At 40.2% G+C, this 19,860-nt stretch overlaps 1 protein-coding gene across 1 annotated transcript; it reads right to left on the reverse strand.

Annotated features, from left to right (window-relative positions):
* Nucleotides 1-5,397: 5,397 nt before the first annotated feature.
* neurod6b (neuronal differentiation 6b) lies at nucleotides 5,398-8,400 on the reverse strand. Its single transcript, XM_079651914.1, has 2 exons — nucleotides 8,246-8,400; nucleotides 5,398-7,953 (listed from the first exon to the last, which is right to left on the reverse strand). Exon 2 carries the CDS (start codon nucleotides 7,946-7,948, stop codon nucleotides 6,956-6,958), a length of 993 nt encoding a protein of 330 aa, XP_079508040.1. The 5' UTR covers nucleotides 7,949-7,953; nucleotides 8,246-8,400; the 3' UTR covers nucleotides 5,398-6,955.
* Nucleotides 8,401-19,860: the final 11,460 nt, after the last annotated feature.

Raw genomic sequence — 19,860 nt, forward strand, 5'->3', positions numbered from 1 at the left:
GTCTGTCTGTCTGTCTGTCTGTCTGTCTGCCTGCCTGCCTGTCTGCCTGCCTGCCTGTCTGTCTGTCTGTCTGTCTGTCTGTCTGTCTGTCTGTCTGTCTGTCTGTCTGTCTGTCTGCCAGTCTATCTATCTATCTATCTATCTATCTATCTATCTATCTATCTATCTATCTATCTATCTATCTATCTATCTATCTATCTATCTATCTATCTATCTATCTATCCATCTATCTATCCATCTATCTATCTATCTATCTATCTACATGTATCTACCTATATTTTTTCTCTCTTTGTTAAAATCCAATGCACATTTATGGAGACAAAATGTTTAGATAATGATAACGTAATTAAAAACTAAACTTTAAAAGTGAACACAGTGCAGTGCCGAACCCTGCCAGGTTAGCCCCCTCCCCTCGCAAACAAGGACACGTTACATTTCACTGAATTACCCTCTCGGCTTCCTTACATTGAAAAGGGTCCAAAAAATAAACACAAACAGAGATCTACTCAACTTGCATCGTGCCAAACTTCAGTGAATCATAACTGACCAGGAATGGGATTTATCTGAAGTTGCTATAGGCCTACGGATCAAAATGAGACCAAACGTGTCAATGGATGTCAGTTTTTAGACCACGGTAAAAAGCAGAAATGTGGCCCGGCCCACATCAGATCATGGTGAGTTTCGTTTTAAGCCTAGCAGATTGTCGGATTTGCCGTCCGCTCCTGAAGCAGTTGTGGTTAACTTGCGGGCCCTAGCGGCCATGTACGAGGAGTAATTAATGATGTTATTAATATAAACAAAATCCCGCATAAACACAGGTTGTCTTTAGGAATACACATGAGTGTATTCCTTTATTCCTGTATTTTGGCCATGTTTATGAAAACATGGCCAAAATATAAGTCAAGTAAGATAAGCCACTTTCAGACACACAGTCAATCACAGATCTCATGAAGTCCATTCATGTGTATGCCTGACGGAGATAATAGACTAAAATATAGACAAACAATATAAGTTATCCTGCAGAGTGACGATACTTGGTCCAACTAGTTAGACCTCTAATAAGAAAACGCTGTTTCCTCATTCAAAAAAATTATGTTTAGCCTGTCAAAAAAAGTCAAAGTATTAGAAAAAGTCAGAAGGTAGCAATCTGATTAAATAATGTGAATTGAGATCATGAAGAGGGTCTACGGGTTTAAGACCCAAACAGAATATTTTGTATTCTTTAAACTTCTGGACTTAATATATTTGTAATAGTAGTGGAAGTTGGCATATAGAAATGTCTAGAAAAGTGTGTATATCTATCTAGTGTAATTTTTCCTAACTTTGTTAACACCCAATATGTAGATGGGGTTTGACATATCAGATGGGTGTTATATGGAAATTGACGTTGCAACCTGCAATTGAGTGAACTGTCTATCCATCTATCTTACCAGCATGACTTTATCCATGACATTAATGCCGTTTTTGTTCACTAAGCTGAAAGCAACTCGATTATATTTGTTTTTCAAATTTGCAGCACTAAAAAAAACAATATTCTACAAGATGTAACGAGGTTTTCGTGTTCAATATGCTGTTTAAACTTGTGAAATTAATATATTTGAAGGAGTCCACATTTGTCCCTGACATTTCTCACACAGCACAGTGCCGTCATGACTACCACACACTCATGTTCACAGTCGAGGGAATGGATTCCTCTCCACCCAGCAGCACCGTGTCTCTCAGTGTGCCCTGAAATAGGGTGTTGCAGGGGTGTCAGAGGATCACACCCCTGTCTGCCTCCCACCTGCTCCAAAACCCACCCGATACTCTCTCATAATGTAGCCACACACACTTTCTCACACACATGCATGCAGTACCCCTAGACAAAGGGCACAAAGCACAAAGGTGATGTAGTGACAGATGCTCCTGTCACATACTTAGCATATCTCCACCTCCGAAATAGTGCAATGCAGTCTGACTCTCTCACTCCACGGAAACCAACGCTCCTATTCATCACTCATTAATTTCCCGGACGGATAAAAGCAGCTCTTAAACCACAATCCTTCACCCAATATTTATCCAATCTGACCAAATATTATAATTAGTGCCTCTGCCTCTCCTCTCTCCTTCAGGCCAATATATTCCCCTCATCCTCCCTCCCTCTCTAACCTCTCAGTGCCAAGTTCACAGATAGAGAGAAAGTACTTCCTGTGAGAGGCCGGGCCGGCTGCCAGAGAGACTGATCCACCAATCTGACACGTTAATGAGATCCTGGCCCGTGGTACCGGAGTGTCAGGCCTCCTCTGCAGCAGCATCAGCCCTGCCGTGACCTGCAACACACACTCGCGCACACACGTGTCTATACTCATGTGTAATTCTTTCACACATGCACCCACACGCACCGAAATATAGGCATAAATGAATCCTAGTGAGTCTCTTTCCACACACACACACACACAGTTTGAGGGGGGGTTCAGCTCCTTAAATCTGTCTAATTAAAACACCAAATCCCTCTACTCCCCTCACCCACAAACCCAATCCTCACTTCCCAGCCACACACACGCACACAAACACACACACACACACACACACACACACACACACACACACACACACACACACACACACACACACACACTCGCACCCCACCCTCCTCCATCCCCTCTGCCACCACCCCCGATTCCGCGGGAGAAATGATTATTAGGAATTTAATGGGGGAACGTTTCCCATCCCACACCATCTGGGGCTTGGGAATGGCACAAAATTTGAGGATGCTTGCCGACGTGGCGGGAACCATTATTTTCATTTTTTCTTGACTGGTGCTACGATTTTCAGACATTGCAGTGGAAAATAAAGGCTCCTAATTACAATAAATTACCATGATTTTATTTCAAATATAAAATACATATACAGATTCATTTGTGTTTTGGGGTTATAGGTGATTGCAGAAAACTTTTCCCAACTTCTGAGGTGACTGTTGTCATTCTGAAACTTCTCCCTATAGAAACACAATGTTTGTTTTGCACTAATTATGACATTACATCTCAGATTGCAGATTCACCTCTGTACGATATATATCCTCCATTCCTGTCCTTCACCTCCCACACAGAGCCGGGCCATATGCTCCCTCTCTCTCTCTCTCTCTCTCTCTCCCTATACTTCTTTCTCCCCCTCTCTGCCTCGCTCTCTCTCAACGCAGCTTTAATGAGCTGCTTGAATGTAGGGGTACGTGTACACGTTTGACCCCGTGCTAAACTGCTGCACGCCGCTCTGTGGACCCTGTGGGCGTGAAACACCCCCTCCCCTCTCTCCCTCAACTCTCCTCCTCACCCTCGTCAGCCTCTCTGTGAGGCCCCAGGAGGGATTGAAATCCTCCTGTGCATTCACACACACACACACACACACACACACACACACACACACACACACACACAACACACACACACACACACACACACACACACACACACACACACACCGCCTGGTAGAAACAGCAGTAAGACTGACATGGTTAGAATGTTAGTGAATGGGATAAATAAGGCCTGGTCGTGACGGATGAGGGGCTAAAGAGATGATTTTAGGGCCCCCGAGGGACCTCCAGTAACCCGGACTTCCAGTTTAATGATGATATAGGGGAGAGAGGGATGAGTGAGGGAATGAAGATGGGAAGACAACACCTTTTCTCAATAATAAAATAAACCCTTAATGTTCCTTATTTGTGTTTGTTTTTTTCCACAAGTTGATCTGCCAGAAATACAATTCACTAAAAGCAGCACTGATATCTAAATCGACAAAATGCAAGCCTTAACACCATTTAAAATGATTTGAAGTTAAATACGCAGAAGAGGAAGATTACATTTTATGATATGTGTTGTTTTCTGGTTAGTGATTTCTAAAACGAATTTGTGAGAAGTTCCATTAGGCTCACTTTGTGCTGCCATTGGTTTTTTCAATGTTTGCTCATTTAGCTATCAAATTAAATTAGCTCAAACATTGGTAAGGATGTTATCTTAATGTCGTTTGCATCTTTAAAACAGATATGATGATGTGATTTAACGCTAGAGAACACTGTAAATGTCTCTACAGAAATGAAAGAGAACTTTTACCATTATTTGCAAACCGTTATGATTCTGAGTCATTAGTTCAACTTCATAATTGAATAAATGCTGGAATAGGTTCATTTCTTCCTCTTCCTCTTCCTCTAACTCTTCTTCTCCTTTCTCTTCTCCCCACATGTCACATACAGATCTGAAGGTCCTTTCTCAAACTGCGTTTCATGCAGTTCCTCCACTAATTCTCACATATCTGTCATCTCCTTAAAGTCACAGTTATCTAATTATCAAATGTCAAAAAGACAGTCAGGGTTCATTACAGAAAGGTGCTGAAAGCTGTTGAGGTGTTCATAGTCTTTGAGGTTAGTTTCTTGCAGGTGACTTTGATTTCAGTGGCATCTTAAGCTTCTGTACAATTATTGCTTTATATTAAACTGCATTTTTCTCCTATGTTATTTTAGATTTATTTTATGAATTAGGAATACATTAAGATTTGGATATATGTCGGTGCCTTATCCAAATGTTAAAATTATCCGCATCTGTCGTGTGAGTCGCTGGAGTTTCTCTTTGAACGTTTTCCATGATGGTAGTGTTGGTTAAATAAATGAGTTTAGCTGTTTTACCAGGTTTTATTAATGGAACGTTTAGCAGGAAACAGTAGTTGTGAAGTGAAAGTGAAACACAAGTAACCCAGTTGACTTGTTCTTTTTTCCACGTGGTATATAAAGAGTTGTGTTTATAACCTGCAAACGGTGCGTCTGTAACCACGAGTTACATACTACATTAAATATATGCGTGTATTTGTATTTAAACCCGAGAGTTTAGGATCATCTAAAGAGCAGGAGAGCGAAATCAAATAGATTTTTCAAAAATACTGCCGGAAAATAAACTTTTATATTTGCTTTTAGAGACGCGGGACAGATTTAACATAAATATCTCCAGGGATTACCAGAGGACTGCGATCTCTGGCTCACATCCAACACCTCGTGGGCACATTTTTCACAAATCAGCCATCTGATCAACTGAAATTAAATTAAATTATATCGACAAGCCAATTTCAGACAAAGCATTACAAAAAACACAGCGTAATATGTGCGTAACGTAGGCTATCAGAGATGTGTGTTTAATTCACTAAGAATGCCAATTTTAGATAAACTACATTTGTATCGTTTGAAAAAATAATTGATAACATTCCCTTTTACACTTTAAAACTCAACATATATTTAAATATATATATTATTCACATCGTATGTTGCTTTTGGCCTACACGCAAGGCCTTTACGCACTGTCACCTGAAACTGAAAAGGTTGCAATGTTATTAACATATTCAATTTCTCAAAATAAATAAAAAGAATTATGTCCGGGGCTTTTTTGATTTATTAATATCACATTTATTCAATCGTCATTTTCCTCCTGTCAATGGTTTTCACAGACAGTCAAGAAGCTGCACAGAAAGCCCCTCACAGCTTCTTAATTTTATTGAGACAAACACATCACAAAACATTAACACATTACTTCACGAATATTTCGATCCATAACGAGTTTTCAAGAGTGTGTGTGCTAAATAGAGAAATAAAAGTTCAGAATATATCCAATAATCATTCTTCATTCGGGTAAAGTTACAAAATCAATTTATGGGAGCACAGTCACCAACATTGTGCAGGAATACATGAAGTGCATCACTCTGTAAAAAGTTCACATCAAACTATCCAAAACTGTCATTTCGTTGCATATTGACGTCAGCATCTCTTTTTTTAAGGCATGTTTTTCAGATCCATATAGTTTGGAAACATCTTGTTAACCTCACACAAATTTATTTTACTTCCATCTGCAGTGAAATATACACCAATGCAACAGAAACAAACTTTAAATGTATGGAAATTCACATGTCAACTGTTGATTTTACAATATTGTTTTAATAATATATTATCCACATTCAAATTGAAGGACTTATAATAAATAAGCTTAAATAAATGAATACAATAATAATTTACATTCACCTCGATGCCACACTATTTACTCCAAATACAAATGCATTTAGTTTTTAACTTTTCCCCCCCAAAACTTCCTGTATTTATAGGACCAGTTCAGATGACATCCTCATCAGGTCTCCTAAACACGTGCACCAAACACTTTTTTTAATAATTTATTTTGTGTAGGTCCTAATTGTCATCATTTTAAATATATATTAGATAATGAGAAACGCCTTGTGAATGGAAATAGACATTTATCATTGTTTAAGCAAAGATTGCATTTGGCTGCCTTGCATAGCTCAATTGACCTTTATTGCTAACAGACTGAATCTCTGAACTCCAATCATGTTTCAGCAAACTTCCCTGATGAGGCGAAGCATTATTCAGATTCTTCTTCCCCGGTTGTTTATTTAGCTGATTTTATTTGCCACGAAAATTATTTTACTGACTGCTGGGAACCTTATTAAAAGGCAGAACATCGAATGAATTGTCACAATATTAGCTTTAAATAACCTGACTTACATCTGCAGTGCAGCCATTAACAAATACATAATACATTCTAACTGTAAAACAATGTACTTAACCCATTTCTTTACATTTGTGGTTGTCCATATGCAAAACAAATGGGGCAGTGAGCCTTTACATTTTAATGTTCGTTGATTGAACTAGAGATCTGCCTTCAGAATGAAATCGTTTAATTTCATTCCAAAGCAAAAGCCTCGTTGTATATTTTTTCTGCCTTATTGACACACGTTTTGTGAAGTAAATTATCATATCTAATTTGCAGATTTACATCATGGTTCAAAGCAAAAACAAGACTGAGTATTCAACATTAAATGACTTGATTAAATTGGCATTTTTGCAGTGCATCAGCGTGTCTGGAGTCCACTCTCGACATCTGCGGGGGAAATTGCATCGCTTCTGAAACTTGAACTTTGTCCAGCTGATTGATTAATTGTGGAAAGAGCCATTAACTTCCCCTTGTGCTTGGAATGACTGGCTGCGGACGTGCAAATCATAGGGGAAGCGGCCCTCTGGGGACACTCGGTACATGGAGTTGTGCGCAAGAGCCGTGCGTCCTGGCGCACTGCAGTAGCGCATTCCATAGTGGCTGCCTTTCCCGTAGTCTGGTGGATCGTCGTGTTTTAGGGAGAAAATCCCGTTAAAGTTCATCGGGGGGCTCATCTGCCCGTCGAAAGGCGGACTTCCGCCCTCCGGGGACGGGTTCTCGTAGTAGGGCTCGTACGCGCCGCTGTAGCTGTAGTGTCTGAACGGCTTGGCCCCTCCGTCCACGCTGCTGCCGCTGTGCCCGGGGGGCGTGTTCACGTCTGAGCCCGGGTACGGGTACACGGCATCGTATGGCGACCTGCCAGAGAACATGACCTCTCCGTTGTGGTCTGTGAGGAAATTTCTCGCGTTCAGCTGCAAACAACCGGCCACCAAGTTGGTCGTGGGCTGAGATAATCCTTTGCACAAAGTCTGCACGAAGGCGAGCAGGTCCGGTCTCTTCCCCGCGCTCAGGGTCTCTGACAGGGCCCAGATGTAGTTCTTAGCCAGTCTCAGGGTCTCGATCTTGGACAGTTTTTGAGTTTTTGAGTAGCACGGCACAACTTTGCGAAGGCTCTCCAACGCGTCGTTCAGGCCGTGCATCCTGCACCTCTCCCGGGTGTTCGCTTCGTGCCGCCGTACTTTGGTCCGTTCGAACTCCTTACCGGGCTTCTTTTTTCGCGGGCCTCGCTTTTTAGGGAGCCCGTTGTCATCCTGCTCGCTCTCCCTCTCCTCCTCCTCCTCTCGGTCGGACATGTCCTCCTCGGCCTCCCTCATGTCAGAGTTGGACCTGTCGTGCTCCTTCTCCAGGCTCTCAGGCAGGCTTTCACGGGAATAACTGGCACCGAACCGCGGCTCACGCATCAAATGAGGTTCCTCGAATGGCAATGTCAACATAATTCCTGTAAAATCAAAGCCAAAAAACATAAACGATGAGGATAGAGTATAACACAGAATCATTTTGAAGGTTGCCAGTTAATTACATAGGTCCTCCCAAGAGGAAGAGGAACAAATTGGCAAGCAAGGCCAATGTCACCTTTTCAAAGACACTCAACTTCATTGTAAAAAGGAACCTTGTTTAAAGGCTTTGTCACATATTTAGTGATAATACCTGATAAAAGCCACATTGTTTTTAAAGAGAAGCAAAAACAACACATCTTCATTAATACATAATATAACAATGTTATTACTAACCTCAGGTCAGTTTGCACCATGCATGTTCCCAAATATCTCCTCTGAATCTGCGCTGCAGCTTCTTCTCTTGCAAACCACAGATTATGAGAAAAGCAGAACTGTGCGCACTCCCTTCTCTCTGCCTGGCTGTGTGGAGCTCTCCCTCTTCTCTCTCTCTTTCCCTTCCCTCTCTCTTTGAGGAATGACACTCATGCCAACAGCGGGTACCCATGCCATCTGCCGCTGACGTCTTGTGGCAGGCGAGACCACGTGCTCACTGTCCCATGGGATCTCCATATCGTACCGATCATCTGGCAGCTCCGGTAATGGGCACCGGGAGGCCCGCGTTTACCGTCAAGAAACACAGACCGGAGAGGATAACAACTAATATCTGCATCTCTGCGTGTAAGAAAGATAAATTAATGTCGTATTTTGTGGGGGAAAAATTGAGATTGTTCGAGTTTGCAGGCATCTTCAACAGGTCAGATAAGAAAGAAGGAGATAGATAGATAGATAGATAGATAGATAGATAGATAGATAGATAGATAGATAGATAGATAGATAGATAGATAGATAGATAGATAGATAGATAGATAGATAGATAGATAGATAGATAGATAGATAGATAGATAGATAGATAGATAGATAGATAGATAGATAGATAGATAGATGGATAGATAGATAGATAGATAGATAGATAGATAGATAGATAGATAGATAGATAGATAGATAGATAGATAGATAGTAGATAGATGTTATTTAAAATAATAAATAAGCCCCTGCTATAAAAACTCAATGCTTCTTCTGAATAGTTGGAAATCTAAATCCCTTTCGTTGTCACACACATGTACACAGCCCTGTACAGACAGTAATACAGTATGTTATCTCTGCATTTAACCCATCCTATTAGAAATAGTTGTCAGCTATTAGAACATACAGTGCCTGGGAATCAGTGAGCTGATGCTTTGCTCAAGGGCACCTTGGCAGAGCCAGGACAACTGGCACCCCCTTCATACTGATATTCTGAACAATCTGTGCTGTTGTATTTGCTGTAAAGTGTCTCTACTGTAGGCTATTTTTATTATATGTACAGCACTTTGGCTCGACCAAAAATCGTTTATAAATGTGCTATATAAATAAAACTTGATTTTATTTTATTTATAGTACACTCCTTACTTGGTCCGTTCTGGCACTTGAACTCACCACCCTTCGGTTTCCAAGCCAAGTCCATAAAGCCCATGCATTTCTTCAAGAATTTGATTATCAAAACTATGTAAAAGATACAACAACATACACAGTTAATGCAAACATGCAGTATAACATCGGTGGGAAATCTGCCATAAAACTTAAAGGAAGATATTACATTAAATGTATTTCTGAGAAGTAGCTGAAAGAAAACAAAGATTGAATATTTACATTATACAGAGATATACTCCTGTCTGTTAACTCTAATTGTGTTCAGGGTCCTCTTAAGCAGCTCATAAACGACACCTTATTGGATTTAATTGTATGAGAATTATTAGATAGAATTAAAAAATAATGAAAAAGGCCTGTGACATTTTCCCAGAGTCCAGAGTTGATCTCAACCAACAATTCAAACCTATAAATATTCAGATTACAAGAGAAAAAATAATCACATCCTCACATTGGAGAATCTACATCCAGAGAACTTACTGTAGGGCATTCATGATTTAAAAAACCGTCTTGAACGATCAGCCGACTATCAGAATAATTGTGTTTTAGTTTTGCTAATTGATCGTCTAATCGATTAATTGTTACACTTCTTTCTTTCCTGCAGGCCCCTCACCTGCAGAGGATGGTGTGGCACCGGGGGGGCGAAACAGTGTTGGTACCTCAGGACCATACACATTAAGTACACCCCGTGGAAAAGGCCCATTGGCACACTGCCAAATCCACACAGGGGCACAGCTGGCACTCGATATGGGTATATGCACTCCTCAGTTATGTGGAACACACACACAAGCGCGCACACAATGTATTCCTGTGAATGACCTTGTTGCAAGGAGAATCAATTACAGCAGCTTATCAATCTCTCTGTATTGGACATCGATCAGCAGGACAATGATGACACCTTAGTGTGAGGTCAGAGTGTAAAGGGACCACAGGAAGGGAAAGATAGGACAGCATACACACACTGGTGACTTTACATACCTGAGACAGAGCACCACACATGTATTCACACTAATAAAGGCAAGTGTGTGTGAGTGAGCATTTGCAAAGATACTGTACGCACCCCCCAAAAAATAAAATCCTTTCATCACGGCCTCCCCCCAAAAAATGCCTCAGCTGGCCTGCTGATCGTCCTGGTCCAACACACACACACACACACACACACACACACACACACACACACACACACACACACACACACACACACACACACACACACACACACACACACACACACACACACACACACACACACACACACACACACACACACACACACACACACACACACACACACACACACACACACACACACACACACACCCTAGCATCTGATGAGTCAAACTCCCCATCTCAGACTAATCAGTTGACTGCACTAATTGCAAATGCAAATATGCAAATTTATATTAATTAATTACTCCACTAATTAGTTCTCTTGTCTTTTCAGGTAATAAATCATGGTGTGGTTGAGAGGGAAAGAGAGGGACATGGCAGTGATCTTTTGTCTGCAAGAAATCCTTTTTTACAGGTCCGAATCTGATGTTTTAAATATGTATTTTTATCAAAAAACTGACTTTGACCGAGACTTCCTAACTTTTTTTATCCTAAATTATAGTTAATTACTTCAATTGATATGTTAAGTGTCGTATTTCCAGAGAGGAAGCTTGGTCATTTCAGAGGTATATGATATAGCAGAGGTTGGTAAATCAGGGTATCTCGCTGACAGTTCTTTGCTGTCAGCTCTTTTAATTATCACATTATCAGCTTTTATAGGCACGGTGCGTGGTGCCGAGCTGCAAATGAAGGCGCCACTGATCGCACGCTGAGTCGCAAGCGTTTCTCAATCAATGTCTCTAGCTGATGACAGCGAGGTGGAGTGGTTGAGGGTGTAGTAATGGTGATGGTGTGGTGATACAAACGTGATTCTGTCCGGGATCTAATTCACTGCATCACTATTTATAGATAATTTCTTAATTGAAGCAGAAGAAAATGAACCCCAAAGGCAAAGCATGTCTTTTTTTTAAAATCCTGACACTTACTCCATAATGAGCCTTCTGCTGTCAATGTTCAGTTCCTCAACAATTTAACAACTCTCCCTATTTAGTTTGCATTGCTTTATGTTGAGGTGCGTGTTCACTTCACTGAAGCCAAATAGGGATTTAATTTACTGGTCCCTAATAGGAGTGCAACTAATTTATTTTGAGTACTTGATTATACCTAAAACCCGCATGACTGCCTCTGTTCCTGCTGTTAAATTTAAAACGCTCAGACACTATAAACCTGTTGTTGCAGGATTAATATCTTATAAAAAGCTCATAACCTTAATGTGTTAATGGAAAACGGCATTATTCTTCCTTCAATTAAATGGCTGTTGCACATTAGTTGTATGTATGGAAGACAGAGTTGTATAAAGCGTACCAGGTGACGTAGTGTTGCAAATTAACTAAACTAAATGTAGTTGAATTAGTTAATGTCTCTGACTGGGATGGTTTTACATGCAAGAAAAGAAAAACAGAACAAACAATATTTGGTTCAAATGCACTTACAGTTATTTACATTTGTTTAAATCTACATACAAAGAAAAAAAAAAGTAAATAGTTGATCATGGTTCCTTTTTGTAAACATTTCAACATTGACTTGAGAGTAATAAACTTTAACCAGGTCCTACAGTTCCAAAAGTTACTTAGGGAACATTGGATTTGAAAAAAAAAAGATCTGCAGTGTTCAGAGTTTTCTATACAGAATAATATGATGGAGACATGACCTTTACACAACATATAGTGCATGTTTAAGAGCCGACAACATTTGGTCAGAAATAAAAAATGGGAAATTACATTACAGTCAATTGGCAGGGGATTGCATTCATCTCAAAAGGAACAACAGCTAAATGTCCAGGATGTCGATGTCCTGTCACTATTTTAATATGACATTGACATGATTCAGAATTAAAACACTCTAAGTGGACATGTTTCCTCTCGGTTTCAGGAGTGAAGCACATCCCCCCCCCCCCCCCCCCCCCCCCCAGCCAGCGGGTGGATGTGCAGAGGAGGGCTGAGGATTGTGGGACTGATTACCAGAGGCCAGGTCCTGGACTGGTGTCCTCCAGCTGTGCTGTTCTACCCAATTAGAAACTCCATATGCTGCCCCACTCAGCTGCCTACAGTGGCCACACCTCCACCCACACAGGTGGGAGCGTGGTGTGTTTGTGTGTGTGTTGTCTACACAAACAACACAACAGTCCGCTCACAAGGTAAGAAGCAACGTTTCTCCTGTGCCCAATATTGTATCCAATTTTTTTAGCATACGGATATATAATCAACTCACAGATCTAATTTAATTTGGTGTGATGGCCCATAGTAATTTCTTAATCCCAACCCGTCTCTTTACACCCAAACAAAGTAAGCGACTGTCACTGCTCCTTTGATAGGTAACACAGGTATTTAGGTGGGCGGCATAGAAGTGCTAATAGTATTAAAATATGGGGATATGAATAATGGATATGTTTTTGAAGATGTATAATGTAAAGATGTTAGTCCCATTTTCAGACAGAGATGGGATGCAGACGTGAAATGTTGCTGCAGGCGCCCGTTTCTTTTTCAAAGCACAATCTGTTCGCACACGTTCAAAGTGGCTGTGACAATCTGTTGTGGTAGAAAGCGACACTTCCATACCCAGAAAGTGATAGGATAAATGAAAATGTGTCAGATATCTTATACAAGTAAAACTCACATTTCATATTGAAATGTCTGATAAACTCCGGAGCTCTTTTCTGACCGTGACTTACAGACTGATGTCAAGAAATGTCAATAAGGGACTCACTAAAGACACATTATTTATATGTTATTACACAAGGGGCATGTTGTTGGTAAAACTCTCTTAGTTCAGAAACAAGAAGCGAATGAAAACAGGTTTTTAAAAGTGTTTTGCTCATGTATTTGATTCTTTTCACTGTTACGCTAGAAACAGATCTTGCTTTTCCCCCCGAGCACGAAGCCAGGATGATTGACAGGGCTGCAATGTCGTTTTCTCACCTAATCGACACTCTAAGTGTTGATATGAAATATTTTTCTTCATCAACCGTCCTCAACTCCCGTTGCCTTGATTCATTTGAAACTGCTTCGTACTCTTAACAGTGTGGCAAAGGAAGAGTTTCCAGTGTTCAGTGCAAATGAAGTTGAAACTAAGTAAATGTATTTCGTGTTAGCGGGGAAAAAAGTGATTTTATAGCTGACAATAATACCATTGTGTCACATGCTGCCAGTCCACCACAATGATAACAAACATAAGTACTGTTTGAAATGCCACTTTCATTCCACATATATTCACCCCTGGCTGCACAGAATACCTCCACCTTGAACTCCACTCGATTAAACCCCATTGTAATGTAGCTGCAGATATCTCAACATGACATCACGCCATCTGTGTTTAAACAGTTTTAGCGAGAACGAGTGTTAAATTAGGTTGGAGGTTTATTTAAAAGGACAAAGCTGAATGATGGAAAACAGATTTCAAATAGGATCAACACAAAGACAGAAAACAAGTCAAATCAATGATAAATGAGATTTTAAAGTTCTTGTTGTTAGTACCACAAATCAGCAGCTGATGAGAGGAGATCTTTTGGTTGATTTCTTGTGATTATGGTCAAGGTAGCAAAAGGTAGGAGAAGTATTGAGATCATTTGGTAAAGAAAACAGTATAACGATGTAAACATATTATTAATAATACACTTTATAGCACCTTTCATGCTTGACGCAGTGCTTTACAGAGTATGACAGAAAATGACAATAACAAATGAGGAACATAATTAAAAACAAGGTATAAACAAACAGTAAGAGTTATATCACTGAACCATAAAACAATAAAACATGAACAGTGATACTACTCAAAAATTCCAATTGCCCCAAATGATAAGCCAAATAAAAAAGATAGGTCTTTAATTTACGTTGCTGTTCTAAAATGAAATGATCAAACTGAGCAAACAATGCACTTTAACTGCGGCTGATTTGCATTCTGGTCGATGAAATCTATAAAGAATGAAATAAAGACAAGCGGACGCCCTCTGCTCGCTTGAATGTCTCCCCATCCAGTTTTACATCACTCAGTTGGTTTGATTTAATCAGTCGATAATGTGCCTTTTATATTAAATCCGAAAAGTCTTGAGGGACAACTTGAATCTAAGGTAATCCCCCCAAAAAGTGTCGGGCGAGGCTAGTCGGGAATTGTCTTAACATCCACTTAATTTCCATAAACCTTACTTTGTTTAACCAAAACAGGAAAAGGGGTGTTTATACTTTTCATATTAGCAAACAAGCCTAGGACGATATACATCACAGTCGTCATGAATATATGTAGTATAAAGTAATAGTCAAGTTTAGTGACTCAAATCTACACTGCAGTAGTAAATGTACTTCCACCGCTGAGAGTTAATGCTTAAACACACCCAGTAACAACCTCTCATTATTCAAAATCAACTCGTCAAATATTTGTAGTAGAAATATTTCTGTGTTTCTATCAGTGCCATGTTGTACTGGAGAGATTCCCACTTCCACAGCAGATCTTTGTCTGCAGACATCAGGGAGTGAAATGCCCTCGGTAGCTCCCATCATCTGCTGAGTGTCTCAATGCTGTGACGGGGGTCTGCCCTGCCCCCTGTGCCCACCTGAGGGGGGGGGGGGGGGGGGGGGGGGGGTACAGTTGGCAGCCTCGGCCCCCTCACCTGTCAGGCTTCCAGAGAAGGATCCTCTCAGCTGCCAGCAGAAATCGCTACTTCCTGTTCGGGGTTTGCCCCCCCCCCCCCCCCAGTCAAGATGAGGGACGCTGGGCTCTTTAAGAGTTGGGCCAATTCCCAGACTCACCAGCAGCTCGTGCCACAGGGCCTTTGATTCTGGGCTCTCCATCAGTCACTCTAAATAGAGCTCTGTGCTTTTTCCAGTCGATAGACGGGGTTCAATTTTTATTAAACAGCTTGATATGCGAGGTCTACTTTACATGCTGCGTGATGAGGCCGTGTGTAGTGAAGTGGTGTGAACATGCTGTCCGTTCTGGTTGGGTCACAGGATGGCTTCCCAAAGGCCAGTGCACTGTAGCCTTGTTGTGATATCTTTAGATTTTATTTACAGTATATATTTTCTGAATGTTTGGCAGCATTTTTGTATTTATACATTTTTATTAAGTTGATAATAATGCCAACTATTTTTTTAAGTTCCAACACTTACTGTACATGTGAGGATTTGCTGCTTTTCTTTGTCTTATTTGACGATAAATGAGGTGATATTTGGGTGTTTGTTGGACAAAACAAGCCATTTTCAGACTTCAAATTAAGCTATGAGAAATTCAACTAAAAACTTTAGATATCTTTAGAAGAAACCGATCGATTAATAGAGAAAATGATTAGCTGATTACTCAATCATGAAAATAATCTTTTATTTATTATAATCTTAGTTTCCTGGTTATATCTTCCCCTGTGTGTGATAGGAGGACAATACCTGAGGTTTCTTGAGTGTTTTCGATGCCTTCACATTTGAATGCCTGCATATGTTTTACATGTATGTGCAGTCGAGCTCATCCTTCCCGCAGGTGAGGCTGTTTTCCTTTTGATGAAGGAAAAGCAAACTTATTAGCAGGTCCAGGTAACATCAGAGCAGCAGTTCCCGCCAGTGGCCATGTGATTAAATCAGACAGCGAGTCTAAGGGAGCCGGGTAATGAAGGGACAGTCTGGATGCCTTCACACCCCTCCCTCCTCCTCCTCCTCCTCCTCCTCCTCCTCCTCCTCCTCCTCCTCCTCCTCCTCCTCCTCCTCCTCTTCCTCCACCAATTCGTACTGGCGCTCAGCCAGAGCCTGGGACAGGAGGTGGGGTGGAGCACAAATACCAACACTCACATTATTGACAAACTGCATTTGCATGTATGAGAGCAATTGAGGACCAATAGATACATGTTGTCTGTTTAATGCATGTTAATACACAAAGTCTTGATTATATAAATCCACAAGAACACACACAAAGAAAGAGATTTGATGTATCTGTAAATTGGCTTTCACCAAATCACAGTTCTGCCACCACATGACACACAGTCGTGTTTATCCAACCACCCTTGACTGGAGCTAATACCAGGAAAAAAAGAAACTAATTTGCACATTTCACTTCCCAGCAGATTGACTATTTAAAAGAATAATGACCAAAAACAAAAGCTTTGTAAATCAGCTAGCCAAAAAAAAAATATAGCAACCACAAATCTTACTTTGCAGCATCACCATATTCCTCAATCGTGCCAAAAATAAGCATTAAAAGCTCTTTAAAATACGGTTGATGGCTTTTGGTTACAGGCAGTCTCCATTTTCCTGCCTGGCAATGGTCTTTTATGGCGAGGGACCTAATACAAGATTTCTGTTCTAGTGCAAACACAGTGGCCATGGGCACCAAGGAACAGCTGCCGTATAATTGAATTAACATTCGCCTTCTGCTGCGGCACTCTGAGAACTCCAACACATCCCTCCACCAGCTCCATCAACCTGCCCATGAATATGCATGCTGCTTGTGATAAATATGCGTTGGGTGTGTAATGTTTGTGGAGCTGCCTATATGGTGGATAAAGAGCTATATACTGACTGTCTTGGGAGTGTGACACGGTATACATCAAGTCACTGGATCATTTTTAGTGCTGCGGGCCTCTGAGGGAGAGGTGGAGCTGCTGGAGCTTCAGAGGGATTTCAAGTCTAACAGAGACATCTAGTGGACAACTGCTTGTCTAACAAATGTTCAGTTATGGGGTTTAATACATATGAGTTTTGATTCTAGTAAGTTAGCTATATTCACTTGTCTTCACTTTCATTATTTGCATGTTTTTCTTTAAACAAGTGCTCGTCAAATATCTAAAGGCTTGAATTCTTCCTGTCGACACACCACTAGCTTTTTTTTCTATTATAAAACTAAGGGTCATGTTCTCATATTTAAAAATATAATGATGTAATCTTACGCCTTTGACAAGAACTCATATAAAGTCATTTATAAATATATAACTCTGTTTTGTAAGGTGCTATATTCATAAAATAATATTTTATTAATATATATTGTATATTATCATTCCAATATTTCAGGAATGCATTAAGCACATTTCATATCTGATTCAGGGATGAAAGGGTAGTAGATGTTAACACTCTTTGTTACTTATTGTAGTACATGTTGTACAAGTGTAGAGAGTAATACGATCAAAATAGATTGTAAGTAGATGTTATTTTGTTACATTTTGAAATATGAGACGGCAGTAATTTACAACTGCCTCAGTGTAGCACTTTGGATATTTTGTTTCTACCACACATCAGAAAGCATAGAACAACATGGCATTAAGTGAGTGCATCAGTTGTCTGTCTACAGTGTGCATGAAGCCCTTTTCCCAGGAGAAATGTTAGAGTGTCGCAGTAGAAACAGGTGTAGGTAATCAAATTAACGATGGCTGATTTATCCATTTAGCGTCCTGGGTTCAGGGTGCTGTTGTTGTGCGAGGGCTCACTGTCTCTCTCTCTGGGACAGTGTTATTAGAAACACCTGAGCCTTCCTACCATGACGAGTCCAAAATGTCTGCTGTGAGAGAAGGCCCATGCTGTGTGAAATGGTGCAGGATATTTAGGGGAAAACAAGGGACTAAAGCCCGCACTGAATGGTATTGTCTGAATGACTTTGTGAGCAAACAACCACACACTATTCAAATAGATTCAGCAGAGGCAGATTTAGTCTGACTGTTAGCGTTAGAGTGGGGGTCAAGCTTCAAACGGAGAGAAACCTACGAATGCAGAAATGGTTGTCGTTTAATCAACTCTTCAACCGATTAAATTCAAATGAACTGCCAATTATTCTAATAATGGATTCATTGTGTTTATCAAGCTGAACATGTCTAATATTTCCTGGTTCCAGCTGCTTACATGTGTTTGTCATTATACATTAAATAAACAGCAATTTGGGGACATCACCTTGAGCTGTTGGAAATTGTGGTTGTAATAATAATAATAATAATAATAATAATAATAGTAATAATCCTATAAGCAAAATGAGAAATGTCCCATCCTTCATAGTGACTGTCAAATGTCCTTTCAGGATGGGGGAGGGAATACAATGCAGTTTATGTGAAGTTAATGGGACTTCAGCAGTCTTGTTGTTGCACCAAATTCCCAGACTTTAGCAGGATAAGAATCCTCAAAACTAGTTCAAAAAACGTTTTAAATACTTGGAGATCAAATCTCAGTGCTTCAATAATAATGAAATACCTCTTCAATGTTGAATAAATGCCTCTTTGATAATAAGTGTGTTCATGAGTTTTGATCAAAACAAAGCCTTAAATAATAAAGCCTGCAATCATAAGTCATTCATAGGCAACCCATAACCTCTTGCATAACTAGCACTGAGATCTGCCCTGACACAGTAACCCATTGAAAGGATGTTCTTTCACTCCAGCAACATTTCAGATTCTCAATCAGAAAGCTTAAGACCAGAGTTACTAGCTGAAATGATGTCTGGAATAAGTGAAGACAGGAAGGTGTGGAATTCTCTACCTCTCTTATGCTTTAAATAAAGAGCATTGCCACACTCTGATTGGTCAGGAGAGGAAACGCACCATGCTGCTCTCACTTTTGAATCAGGAGTATAGAATGACCCCTCAATCAGCTCAGGCAACTGGACAACTCCAGCTAAAGAAATAGGGGAGAAGAGGATACAAACTGTTTGAGGGACTGCTGCTAAAGTCTACTTAGACAAATCAAAAAGAATGTATTCTGAGTACGAATTCACTTTGTGTTTATCCCTTCAGATCAACGGGAAACACTGTCTGTAGAAACTCCAGCACATTAGGAGGAGATCTCTTAGGAGTCAGTATGAACTGGACTAATTATTACAGCAATACGAATCAGGGTTCATACTGTACACTTTTTCACCAATGATTTTCAATGACTTTTCCATGACTTCTCCAGGACCTTTACCTCATTTTCCATGACCAAAAAAAATGACTCTTTCTCAGCGGCCTCACTGAAAATAGTTTCTTTTAACATGGAACAGGAAAATAAGGTCTGGAACATGTTGGTCCTATCTAAAGCAAATCAAATAGGCTTACTAGCTTCTACACGCTAAAGCAACTCAAATCTCTCACCAGCAAAACACCTCGTCAGTTAAATGCCATTCTACGTTTCATTACTATACCATACAGTATTTATTATCATTATAGTATTACTATATCGGCGATTAGATAAAATATAAATTATATTTGATGCAACTTTAGTTACATTTCCATGAGTTTTACAAAACTTTGGGAAAAATGTTGCTTTCCAAAACTTTTCCAGGGCCTGGAATTAGCATTTTGAATTTCCATGACTTTTCCAGGTTTTTAATGACCGTAAGAACCCTGACAAATCCAGTTTCAATGCTATGGCCTCATGGGTAGGATAGTTTAGGATACTGAT

The sequence above is a fragment of the Notothenia rossii genome (genome assembly GCF_949606895.1).
Source record: "Notothenia rossii genome assembly, chromosome: 9".
Classification (NCBI taxonomy): Eukaryota; Metazoa; Chordata; class Actinopteri; order Perciformes; family Nototheniidae; genus Notothenia; species Notothenia rossii.